General features: G+C 42.7%; 7 protein-coding genes across 7 annotated transcripts; 3 read left to right on the top strand and 4 right to left on the bottom strand.

The window, feature by feature from the left end:
- Positions 1 to 766: 766 nt before the first annotated feature.
- Positions 767 to 1,195, bottom strand: Bfra_003743 (uncharacterized protein; the record flags this gene model as incomplete). The annotated part of the gene is made up of 1 exon (XM_037334148.1): positions 767 to 1,195. The coding sequence occupies one exon, from the start codon at positions 1,193 to 1,195 to the stop codon at positions 767 to 769; it is 429 nt and encodes a 142-aa protein (XP_037194235.1).
- A 1,537-nt stretch (positions 1,196 to 2,732) lies between these two features.
- Positions 2,733 to 3,428, top strand: Bfra_003742sa (putative dimethylallyl tryptophan synthase protein; the record flags this gene model as incomplete). The annotated part of the gene is made up of 2 exons (XM_037334147.1): positions 2,733 to 2,803; positions 2,834 to 3,428. The coding sequence occupies 2 exons, from the start codon at positions 2,733 to 2,735 to the stop codon at positions 3,426 to 3,428; spliced, it is 666 nt and encodes a 221-aa protein (XP_037194234.1).
- A 1,039-nt stretch (positions 3,429 to 4,467) lies between these two features.
- On the bottom strand, positions 4,468 to 5,139 carry Bfra_003740 (putative nucleoside-diphosphate-sugar epimerase protein; the record flags this gene model as incomplete). Its single annotated transcript, XM_037334146.1, has 1 exon — positions 4,468 to 5,139. One exon carries the CDS (start codon positions 5,137 to 5,139, stop codon positions 4,468 to 4,470), a length of 672 nt encoding a protein of 223 aa, XP_037194233.1.
- Positions 5,140 to 6,249: 1,110 nt separating this feature from the next.
- Bfra_003739ia (putative cytochrome p450 alkane hydroxylase protein) lies at positions 6,250 to 7,209 on the bottom strand (the record flags this gene model as incomplete). Its single annotated transcript, XM_037334145.1, has 4 exons — positions 6,250 to 6,343; positions 6,394 to 6,520; positions 6,649 to 6,741; positions 6,810 to 7,209. 4 exons carry the CDS (start codon positions 7,207 to 7,209, stop codon positions 6,250 to 6,252), a joined length of 714 nt encoding a protein of 237 aa, XP_037194232.1.
- Positions 7,210 to 8,704: 1,495 nt separating this feature from the next.
- Positions 8,705 to 9,591, bottom strand: Bfra_003738 (putative prohibitin protein; the record flags this gene model as incomplete). The annotated part of the gene is made up of 2 exons (XM_037334144.1): positions 8,705 to 9,220; positions 9,271 to 9,591. 2 exons carry the CDS (start codon positions 9,589 to 9,591, stop codon positions 8,705 to 8,707), a joined length of 837 nt encoding a protein of 278 aa, XP_037194231.1.
- Positions 9,592 to 10,092: 501 nt separating this feature from the next.
- Positions 10,093 to 10,759, top strand: Bfra_003737 (putative ubiquinol-cytochrome c reductase complex subunit protein). The gene is made up of 2 exons (XM_037334143.1): positions 10,093 to 10,484; positions 10,544 to 10,759. The coding sequence occupies exons 1-2, from the start codon at positions 10,213 to 10,215 to the stop codon at positions 10,596 to 10,598; spliced, it is 327 nt and encodes a 108-aa protein (XP_037194230.1). The 5' UTR covers positions 10,093 to 10,212; the 3' UTR covers positions 10,599 to 10,759.
- Positions 10,760 to 11,180: 421 nt separating this feature from the next.
- On the top strand, positions 11,181 to 12,084 carry Bfra_003736 (putative ribosome biogenesis protein nhp2 protein; the record flags this gene model as incomplete). The annotated part of the gene is made up of 2 exons (XM_037334142.1): positions 11,181 to 11,484; positions 11,578 to 12,084. The coding sequence occupies 2 exons, from the start codon at positions 11,181 to 11,183 to the stop codon at positions 11,946 to 11,948; spliced, it is 675 nt and encodes a 224-aa protein (XP_037194229.1). The 3' UTR covers positions 11,949 to 12,084.
- Positions 12,085 to 12,224: the final 140 nt, after the last annotated feature.

Genomic DNA, 12,224 nt, shown 5'->3' with positions numbered 1-12,224 from the left:
TCAATCATTATGTTGATTCGATATCTCTATTGCGATCTACTGGTCTCAATAATTTCAAATACTCCAGCTCAGTCTTAATCTTGAATGCTTCCTCATCCTCATTTCTACAATTCATTTCATATATTATTCAAATAACTTTCATTCATCTACTGAATGTTCCCCTGTATATTCACTGCATTATACTAGAACTTCACAATCTCATTCCCTTCTAAAAGGGTATCACAAAACCGCAAACCGAATGGGAAAAAACATTCAAAGAAACTATGCATCTATACAATTTCTTTCTGTTTTTCAAGTGTCTCCTACATAGCTACGCTAAGTACAAGCTAAAGACATAGCATCTTTACAATTTCCAATGAACAGATACACATAAATTACAAATACAATACATGGTGAATATTATTCAAGTGTTAGAATATTACTTGTGATTTTTGAACGGGGTGGGGTGAAGACACTTACTGGGAGACAAGACTGGGTTTATAAGTTTGCAGTGAAAGAGAATATATTTAATTATTGAAAGGGGTGAATAATCTACTGTTGTGATCAAGAAAAGTTTTGAGGGGTTCAGGAGTGGGGTTTAAGCGAATGACTTATCCTGATACGGATCTCTCACTCGAGAGAGTTGATTGCTGATGCTACTGTTTCAAGTATTGTCTTCGATCTAATCTTGAAATAATCGGATGAAAGACTCACCTCTCGCTTGAGTCCACGACAGAACATTTGAGATAACTCGGCGCCAGCGCTTTGTCATCTCATGCTCCAAAGCTCACTTCTCATCCTTCTCAAACTTCGTCATCAAGGCCTGCACCCGTAGACCAAGTTTTCTACGACGAGGATGAGCACGGATTCGGTCTATGATTGCTTGAGCTTCGGTCACCTCATCAGCCTCAGCATCTTCTCCTTGGTCTTCCCCACGTTCTTTTCCTAGTCTCAGCTTATCAAGTCTCTTGGTTAGCTCGTCGACCTCTGGTGGTTGTGGTCCCTGCATCGTCGCCTCTGGCACGTTGTATCCGGGGGTCATGGGTTTACTATAGATTGGCGGAGGCGAAGGCTCACTTGAGCTGTCAGAGACTTCAGACTTCTTCTGGGCCTCATCGCTATCATTCCCGAGGGTGAGATCTTCCAGCTTCTCGGTCACCGCGTCAACCTGTGGTGGTTGCGGCTCTTGCATAGTCGCTTCTACAGTGTTAGACATCTTGGTGAATGTTTTATGAAGATTGTTATGCTGATGTTTGTTTAGTTGGGGAATATAAACTGAGGGCTGTGACTTGAGACTTGAATGAGGAGAAGACAGGGATCAGATCTTGCTCTTATAGTTAAGATCCGTCTATTGTTCATGAAAACCTAAACTGTACCGGAATAATGAACTGATGCTAGACAAAGACACCAAAACCCCTTTCTTAATGATAGCCCTTTGAAAACTGTCTACTTGTTCTCTACTTCCTTTGTTATCTTTATTCCTATCATAGACTAACTAGGGTCCGATAATCAAAAGATGCCATCTGAGTTAATGCAAGACCGCTTTTGAATAACAGTCCTTGATGTTCTAATCGCAATCAGATGCTGAAGGACTCAGGGGGAGCAGGCATCACTTTCGAGACTTGGATTGAAATATAGGAGGTAAAGATCAAAATCGAACATTTTAATTCAGATCGACAAGCTGAATAAATACATGGATAGTGTGTGAACGCAGTGGATGACTTTTATTCAATGGCTACTGTATTATAACCCTAAGTAAATGCTAAAGAGACTGGCTCTCTTAGAAGCCCTTATATAAGGACTACTATTCCCTGTACATAGCTAGCTCTTTAGACAGAATACAATATTGACATTCAGGATCTACAATCGTACGTGCTACTTTATCCGTATCCTTCTCAAACCAACAGATAGATATCTCATATAGTTACCGAGTGCTCATACTACCCATTTAGAGTAATCCCACTATACTTTAATCTCACATGGCCGGTCAAATCAACAACTAATATTCTTTTTATCGATGCGTAGACAGAGCCCATTAGCCAAGACTTAGTCAGACCGTCCTATAGCCTATAGAATATATCGGGAACGGCCATCATTCTTGTCTCTCACTGTAGCATCGAACTTGCTAGATTAAAAGGACATATTACCATTCAATACCATCGCTGACACTCAAATATAGATTAATAATTAGCATTTTCGTTTAGGTATTCAGTCTCATTGTATAAGGACCACCAAGATGAAGTATCACAATCCCCGGGGTTTAAAATTTGCAAATGAATATTTTCTTTACCCATTGACGTATGTAATCTGACAGTGACTTGAAGCGTGCATATGAAGGATTGTCGGAGAAAATACATAGTGAATAATTCTGATATTTGATTTGTTGAAGGATTGCGCCACAGTATGAAGTGAATACTTGTGAGCACCAATCCCCGGTCAATATTTCAATATCGACTCCAATCACTCATGCACAGCTAATATTTGAAGGCGGGGCGTGCGTTTGAGACGTTTCTAGTACATTAAGTGAATTATTGCTATTTCCCATTTGAAATTGCAATATACCAGACCTTACTGGTTAGCGAGGTACCTCAACTTGGTGCCCTACTGTTTCATGCTGGGTACAGTGTCACTCAACAGTACGAGGGCTTGCTCTTCCACTACCATGTTCTGTAAGCTTAATCTTTTAGTCGGATTTTTGTTTTCACTAACCCCCTCTGTTTCCCAGTAAAATCTAAACGATTGTGCTTCATTTCATGTACCCTAATCTTCCCTACACAGCATCAATACTTTACTTTACCCATGTGCCTTCAAGCCCTAGTTCTTGGTAAGTGAAACTAACTCCTTGATCTTGCAGTGTACCACGTCTCGGTCCTCGCCCATCACCGGCAACCCTCCCTGGCGAGTCACCATACAAATGGAAGTCCTTTATGCAAGACGACTTTAAGCCAATCGAATACAGTTTGAAATGGGACACTGGAAAAGTGTTATCGAATGGAAACATATCGAAGCCTGATCTCAGCATGGTCATCGAGGCAATTGGTCCGCTCACCGGAACAGCACAGGACCCTCTCAACCAGGTCGGGACAGAAGAACTTCTTCGCGAGCTAGACGCTGTAAACCCAAAAGTAGACTTGACTTGGTTTCATCAAGTTTCTCGTGCTATATTTAGACAAGTAGATGCCACTGAAGCCAGAGACCATATCCAAGCAGCAGACTTGGCTGATGTGGGCTGTTCATCAATATTTCTTGCATTTCAATTTCTCAAAGGCGACCCCAAGAGCGGTTCCCCCATCAAGGCTTACTTCATGCTGCCAGGACGGGAAAATTCGCAAGAAACTGATAACCGAGCCCATGAAAAAACCATAGCAGCCATTCAAAGCCTCGGACAGAAAGATAAGTATGATTGGACCATACTAGATCAATTGCTGTCGTTTTTCAGTGACAGCTAGAATGGAAGACAATTGTCTATTCCTTTCATAGTCGCAACCGACTGCATGATATCTTCAGAATACCGATTAAAGATATATGTTCGCACGCCCAGAGCTAGCTTCGATTCTGTTGTAGATATTCTCAGCATGGGGGGGGGGACGAGCAGCATTCGAGAAGAATTTCCAGGAACTCAAGGACCTTTGGCGCTTAACCTTTAACCTTCCAGATGTCTTCTCAACTTCGGAGGATCTACCTCTACGAGAGCATGGTACCAGTGGCATGTGCTATCATTTTGAAATCCACCAAACAAATGCGCTTCGAGACGTCAAGCTGTACATACCAACCAAGCACTATGGACAGTCGGATATGAAGGTTGCCAAAGGACTCACCAAGTTTCTTGAACTTTATGGGAGAGGAATTTATGCAGCTAACTACATGAAAGCACTTAAGCAATTGGCACCTCTCCAATCAGCTTGAGTCCTCTTCTGGTGTTCAGTCATACATATCTTGTGCGTTGGAGAAAGAAAGCTTGAGCCTCACGACCTACTTTAATCCTTGCACCCCCTTGAGAGATTAGTGAGCTTTTGTCAGAAATTTTGGTTATTTGTGGGGTGGGGAATTAGTCAATAGGGACAGGATTTCATCACGACCTAATTCTTGATATAAGGCCATGCGACATATGACATTTGATCGCATGCGCTATATTGCTACTTACTTTACTTAGAGTAGAGAAATTAGATAGATCCTTTAGATCAGAGCATTGTTCAGGCTGCTATGTGTTCGTGATTGTATTATACCGTGATTGACGCCTTCATCGCATGTTATATACCAAACAATTAAAATAATCTTTGAAGCATTAATTCAGATGATGTGATATTTAGTTCGCTATATGGGATGAAAAGAAAATTACAAAGGGTATCAGGAGGCGCTTATGCTCTCTACTCGATTCAGAAACAAAAGGTAGATATCATCTGAAGAACGAGGCCAACAAAGCAAACAGGCGTGATTGATCACATATCCGTGTTCGGGAAGAATGAGGTATCAATGGTGTTGTTGTGTCTATCTGTCGAGACCCATGGGGTGGTAGTGATATATGTCGTTGTTTTGAAACACCTCTTTGTCATTTCCATGTACCGCTAGGTCGACCATCGTGGCGCCCAGCTCAACAATTCCAACCGACAAAGAGCTACCAAAAATGCACTGAAGTATAGTCGCACTTTTAGGTAGCACTCCTCCTGGCTTGACAAGATAAACCTTGAATGTACTCTGAATGCCATCCTCTGAAGTTTCCAAGACCCTTGCCTCTGCTGCACCTCTAATTCGCCGTCCATTGGAAAAGTACCACAGGGACCGTTCTTTCTGACCTTCTTCTGAAGGTGGTTCGGTGAAGGCCCCGCCGAGCTGAACATATCGAAATTGCGTTGACCCAAGAGGCCGTGCCTTTATGCAATTGATGAACGTGAGGGGAAATTCAATGTCGACTCTCTCGTCGCCATTATATGTACCCAAACACCAAATCGCGGCATCGGCAGTTTTCAATTCGTTGAGAGTAGATTCATCATACGAGGTGAAATCGTCGACAACGATTACTTTGACTTTGGGGTTTTCGGTCAAGGCTTCGAGATTCCGACGAGTGAGAAGTATAATAGAAGTTATGGATGGATGATTCAGACATTGGGAAAGAACTTCACCCCCAATGTAACCTGTACTACCAGAAAGAACCACTTTCATTCTGAAGTTTAGAATTTATACACGGTGATAAACCGGTATGTTGTCCCAGTAGCACGCGATGTGTTTTGCCGAAAGAAATCGTTATACTAGCTTTGGTTGGTATTTGGTAAAATGAATGAAGAGGAAGTTGATCAAATTCTACTTGAGGATGTGGTAATCAAGGTAATATATAGGTTCGAGATTCGATTGCCGAGATTCAATCCTAAGTGATGTTCGGTCGAGAATGGCGGTCGAAAGGTGTAGCCGAGAAATGAGACAACACCTACGTTGCTTGGATGCCTATGTATTCTCAGCCCCCTCCCACTATTGATATTATCAAGATACCTTTCTATTTTCCGGATCATCTTTATTTAGTTTTCACGATCAAACGGAAAATTCTCGCGATTGAAAGAAAGATTCTTTTTCAAACAGATCACGTGAGATGACCGAAGTGTCTTCCTCCAATTTGGCCTTGTGATTAGCGCAGAGTAAGCAGCAATGCTTACCTCTTCGCAAAAATTGACTGACTGAGATGTTGAGTAAATAATGATTGATACTAAATCTGCCGATTTCAAAAGTCAGAAATTTATGACTGGTGTTGCATCGATGTTTATGAAGACGCTTGAGAATGGAACGAAATTAGAATCATTGGAAGGTCGGAGGGACTGCCAGACAGAATGACTCCAGGTTAGCATACTAAGGCAGCTTTGCAGAAACAGGCGTGACCGGTGTCGAAAAGCATTGCATCCGCCATGGGATTCTTCCTGAACGATCTTGGAAGGAAAATTTTGCGAGAATATTATAATTGAGAGGTTCTAATTCTCGCAATGTATCAACGACTCATATTCCTATCCTACTCTGCGCTGTTCACCTATAAACTGATTCTTAGGTAGCCGAGAGCTGAGATCGTGCATCTGCTTTCTCTGAGAAGAGTATTCCAATTTTGCTCTTTTCAAATATGCTTACTTCGAAAGGAAATGATATTGTAAACTCGATATCTATTTGTTCCAGAGTCTTAAAATAACCACTTGACTGTGTCATAACGTTAGGAAATAGCGGGGTCAATACTGGTGAATATTTTGGATGTGCATTGTCTTTGTCATACAGATGCATCAAGAGTGACGGTCGAATTTATTCCCCTTCTGAAGTGAACAGTGCAACTTTAACTCCGTTGCGGCTCTCAGTGGTCATTCTTACCATCTCGACATACTCTAAAACAGTATCTCTATTCTCAATCCTAGCAAATCTTCTTGTCATTCTGACAAGCAGTTATACAGAGACTGCGTAAGGACCTCTTGTTGGGCAGGACAGATACGAGGACCACCCAGAAAGGGGGTAAACTCCCAGCCCATTCTTTTATCGTTAAATCTCTGTGGCTTGAATTCCTCAACATCATCACCCCCTGTGGTATTGGAATGTCAGTAGCTGTCTTCATCCTAAATGACTATAAGAAGTAAATGAACCCCCGACCGAATTGAAGAAGAAAGATGCACGCGCTGTTAATTAAATCAGGGGCTGAGCTATACTTACAAATATCTTTATCGTGATTAGGACCACAGATATTTAAAGCAACCGCGTCTCCCTGCTCTACAAATATAGGAGATTTTCCGTCCGGGCCACCACCTACCGGAAGAATTGTACTCTTGAGCGCCAGACGCTGAGAACGAGCTGCAGGGAAGGTACCGCTTTACCATCTAGAGAGAGGACTCCATCACCTAGAAATGCCTTGAAGAAGTTTTGAGCTGACTTTCCATAATCCTCAAAAGAAAGAGCACGAACTCGCTGTATGTTGTGAACTTCTATGGTATTGATAACTCTGGTGGCAAAGAAATTTTCTTCGAAGGTTTTTCCGATCTCGTTGAAGTGTTTCATGAACAAGGCCATTTGACGACCTTCACTAACAGCCTTCACTCTCTTCTTCATCAAGTCGGTGCCCCATATTGAGTCCCGATCAGAGTATCTCGGAACCCTTTTACAGCCATGCTGCTTAGCAGCTGCCCTAAAAGCACGATAAGAATTCCATCTTTGGCGAAGATATACAACTAGACTGACACAAACAGTATAGAGTAGAGCGCTTGTTACGGGGTGCATAGCCCTAAATTTTAAGAGGGACTCGAATATGGACGCAGATATTTTCAAGAGAAACAAGAAGAGACAACTACTTTTCAAAACGAAAAATTGGGAGATGATATAAAGCAAAAAGGTGTACTATTCCAACAATATGACCTGATGTAGCATACTGCATGATCAGGATCGGCCGCCAACCCGGATTTAGAACATGTGTAAGGCTAAATTTTGTTGGTATTCGTGTCTAGGCAAGTTTCCACTCGGACAATCGATAATGACATCTAAATCTCTGCGAACAAGTTAAATCGCTATAGAGACTTAAATGACTACAAAATTAGGATATAATTGAGGAGGATGAAAGTTATTCATGACCAGCCGACGCAATTGTAGTATTGAGGTCGGAAATGCACAATATTTGAGAGAATATGTTAGAAACAGATATACATTTTGACGTGCTGGCGTTACTAGATGATTCCAACAGAGGTCTAACAACAATTACGAATACGTGCCCCACAGATAACATATTGTGTGCGTGATTGTTGGTTTCCTTGTAAAATCTTACAATCAGCTTTAGACATTTTAAGTGGTTGAGTTGTTTTATGCATGTGTTGCAAAGGATGCGATGTATGAATATGCAAACGGTGAGAGGGGGAGGGAAAGGGTTTCGGCCGGAGTACGCAATTCCAAGTCAAGAAACCAAGCGAACATCACAATCTATTTGTACTGACAATCTTGGATAACGGACTAGATCTCATTGCTGTGGGAAATTATCTCTTTGATATTCTTGAGATTTAGAAGGAGAAGTGTGGCACTGGGTAGTGTTGACCAAGCATGAACTGCCAAAATACTCATTTAAGTCTTACACTTTAGTGTCCAACATATGTAAATGTACCGGTATAAACCGATAATACAACAGAGATAGCAGGTATGTAAGCCAGTCGGATTGAACAAGTAGAAATACCTTACTGATACTTAAAATGCGAAAGCGGGCGAAAGAGACCTCTAGTAGGCGTAGACCTGTAATAGATGAACTCTTCATTTCCCTTACCTTTGGGTGTTCTTGGGTGTAATACGGGATGACGTGCGAATGGGGCATCACCCTTGACAAGGTTCATTTATGCTACACTATGAGCGGGACATGAAGAGAGAGGGGGTAGGGATGGGGATGGAACCACTCGGAAATTTGGGATGAGAGTATGATGTAAGAAAACAACCAGAACTGTATATGAATTGTATTTGATGCTAGACAACTGCAAGCAAACTGAACCTAATCATGCTTTGAGGGAGGCAACTATACCAGTACTTAATTTCATGACCACTCTTTGAATGAATGGAAGGAAGCAAGCCCATAGTTGAGTAGGAAATAATGAAGGGGATACACTACATACGAAGCAGAAAGCAGTGCACTTTGTCCTGCGCAGAGGGGATATTATATTTTTGCTAATTCCTAGTAGTACACAGAAGACCTATTTCCGGGTTTTTGTTTCGTTCCATTCCATTTTGATCCCAATTGTCATAATCATCTCAAGCCAAGCAAAAACTTCCCACCACCTTCTTTGCCACCCTCACCACCGCCGGGTAAGTAAGTGACATTAGGATTGCTTGCCAAGGTCTGTGCAATCTCCCTGCTAGCCTCGATTCTTCTAATCATGATCAGACCATCTCCTGCCTTCGCAACAGCTTTGCTAATAGTTTCTGCACTCTCTGCTTCACCCTCTGCACGGATAACGTTGGCCTGTCTTTCTTGCTCTGCCTTCTCGACAATGAATCTCGCTCTTTCGGCATCTTGTTGAGCAATCTGCTTTTGTTCGACGGCGCGAGTGAATTCTTTACCGAATGTCATATGGGTGATTGAGACATCTTCGAGTGCAATATTGAATTCTTGAGCACGCTTGAGGAGATCTGATCGAATGCGGTTGCTGACGGCTTCACGCTGGGTGATGAGTTCAGCAGCATCAAACTGGGCGACGATGGATTTAAGGACCTCGTTTCCGATAGAGGGCAGAACTCTCTCATCATAATCTTGACCCAAGTTCTACTGTGGATTAGTATGCCATCGGCTCAAAATGGAGAGAGGCGACAAACCTGGTAGATCTTGGGTAGCTGTTGGACCTCAGGTCTATGTAGAACTCTCAGAGTCAAGCTGACCATTTGCAAATCCTTACTTCCCGTGGTCGTTGAAATATTTCTTGGTTTCGTGCGTACGTCGTAGATAATACTTCTTTGTAACCAAGGAATCAAAAAATGTGTACCCTCATTGACGACTGTTTCCTTGACTCCGGATAAACGATCGAAAATAACTGCTCGAGAGCCACCCTTAACATCGTATATAGAGGACTGAACGGCCGCAGTTGCGATTCCCAAAGGAACGATGAACTTGTAGAGGTTATTTAGAGATTGCGCCATCTTGAATATTGTCTATGGGTGGTGGAAATGGAGATGTGCGGGAGATACTTTTCGAAGGCGGGATATCTAGAAGCTCAGTGCGGAGGGGAGGCTCACTGCAGCTTGACATTTTTGGAGGAATCTCGCGCTAGTGATGATTGGGTGAACAAGACAGGGGGGTCGGATGAATGCTTGGCGATTATAATCCGATTGCCCGACTTCTATTCAGAATATTAGAACTTCTGCTTTGACGAATAATACTTAACAATTGAATCTGTTGGCACTTCGCACATTATTCAAAATGAGACCTACTTCAATTCTTAGATCTGGCGGTGACGGAGAGGTTGGAAAGTACGGAAAGTGAGTATTTCCAACAAGATTCCTATGGCGAAGGAAGAAGAATCTTCACGGGTCTTCACGGGTGGCCAGACAATTACATGAGTGTGGGAGGGTTGTGGTTTTCAAGATGTATGGCATGCTAATATTTATGTTACTTTATAGATATCTTGGTGGCTGGGGTAACTTGGGTGAGTTTGAAGAGCATTTCCTACCAGTACTCGGCATACTGGAATCCCCGCACAAATCACTCGACACACACGACCTCGCGAGATGCCGGAGGGGGGGTTGACCGAGTAGAAGAGGATGAAGAGGGGATCACTCAAGCGCCGACGACACGAGATTGATCAGACGGTATCGAGCAACGAGGAGGAACAGTTGACTGATGTGGGATATACAGGCTCCCAACCCCAGAAGGGTGTCGCATCATATGCACTCAGTGCCAACCGACAGCGTCCTCTCGCCGGCGCCTTGAACGCAGCTATCTTCAACACCTGGAGACGATTCCGTGGCCAAGTCCTTTATGTCGCACCACCATTCATCATCGCATACACTGCCATGGAATGGGCTATCGAGAGGTTTGTCTTACTGTCTGTGATATCGCAAAAGTGCATTGCGTTCTAATTAGCTTTGGTAGAAACGAGTACTTGAACTCCAAGCCAGGAAGATTGGAGTTTGGTGGCGAGGAATAGAGCTTGGAAAGCACATGACCAGCATGCGAAGCATTATTTGGTGTTGGACCTTTCCTGATCCTCCAAATCGAAGAAGTTTGGTGGCTATGCGAGATTCAAGGAAGAAATTGGGGTGTAAAGTATTAGATTGGGATTTTGCAATGCATCATGGTTTCTAAAAAGTGTTTCTACGCAAGTCACTGACTGGGGTGCGACTTTTGCTATTTGTGAACGCATTATGATATGGTGATTTGGATATGACTGAGGCCGATAATAAAGGAGGACATGATATCACTTAAAATCCACATATCCGTGAAGTACTTTATACTGCCCAAACCTTTGATAGTGTTATAATATCATTTTGGCAATTGCATGCCACCAGGCGTGCCCAAGTTACAGCTTTGTGAGAGTTTTTGAGAGTTTTTATAGCAGCTCCCGATCTAGTTTAGTGCGAATTGACCCGCCGAACATTTTGTAAAAAAGTTCTGAACCCTCAAGCTCTGATTTCATCGCAAAACAACAAATTTGTCCAATTAACACCACCAACAATTTTGTATTGTACATTAAATATTCTTTCCAAAGTAGAAGTTTAGGATATTCAAAATGGGCAAAGATAAATCCGAGAAGCGCGACAAGAAGGAGAAGAAGGAGAAGAGAAGTGAAACCGATGGTGTTAAGAAATCTTCCAAGAAGGACAAGAAGGTCAAGCTCAGTGAAGACAATGTCGCTGCTGCCATTGCCGAAGTTACCAAGGAGCCAGAGGATGTTGAGGTCATGGATATTGTGATTGAGGAGGATAAGGAAGATGCAGCTGCCGATATCAAACCAGTAGGAGCTTTGGTTCCGTTCGCAAACCCATTGGCCGATGAAAAGGTCGCAAAGAAGGTGCTCAAGAGTGTTAAGAAAGGTAAATCAATTCGCCCCTTCCTTTTTCCAATTGTTGCGTAGTCGTCATTGTGGACGCATTTTTGCGATGAAAAATACTGACTGTCATTCGTAGCTGCCAAAAACAAGACTCTTAAGCGTGGTGTTAAGGAAGTCGTCAAAGCTCTTCGCAAATCTCCTCAAGGTGCCAGCAATACCGTTTTCCCAGGTGTCGTTATCCTTGCTGCAGACATTTCGCCAATGGATGTCATTTCTCACATTCCAATTTTGTGCGAAGATCATAACGTACCATACATCTTCGTTACCAGCAGAGCCGAATTGGGAGCAGCAGGTAACACAAAGAGACCTACGAGTGTGGTAATGGTTACAGAGGCGAGATCGGGCGCAAAGAAGGCCGAGAAGATCGAGGGCGAGGAAGAATTCAAGGAAGTCTACAAGGATTTGGTCAAGGTTGTGGAGAAGGAGGGCAGGAATGTTAGAGTCTAAAAAGAGTGGTGTTGGAGAAAAACAAAAAACTTTCTGCTTATGGGTTGGCTACAGATACACTTTTCGGCTGTATCATATTAAGAGCATGTCTTACCGTGCTTGGACATTACAATGGCGTTTGTGAGTATGGATAGGGCTAGGAATAAAGAAAACGTTCAATTTTAATTCAACCTTTGTGTAGAATACATGCATGAAGGAACTTGGGTGCCCTCGTCTGTTTATTTTGCTAAAGTCCCGCAGTTTCGTATTATCTGCAGTACGTACTAATGTGCGATG

This window comes from Botrytis fragariae (assembly GCF_013461495.1).
Source record: "Botrytis fragariae strain BVB16 chromosome Unknown tig00000045, whole genome shotgun sequence".
In the NCBI taxonomy this organism is placed as follows: Eukaryota; Fungi; Ascomycota; class Leotiomycetes; order Helotiales; family Sclerotiniaceae; genus Botrytis; species Botrytis fragariae.
This window is presented reverse-complemented; position numbering and strand designations above follow the sequence as displayed.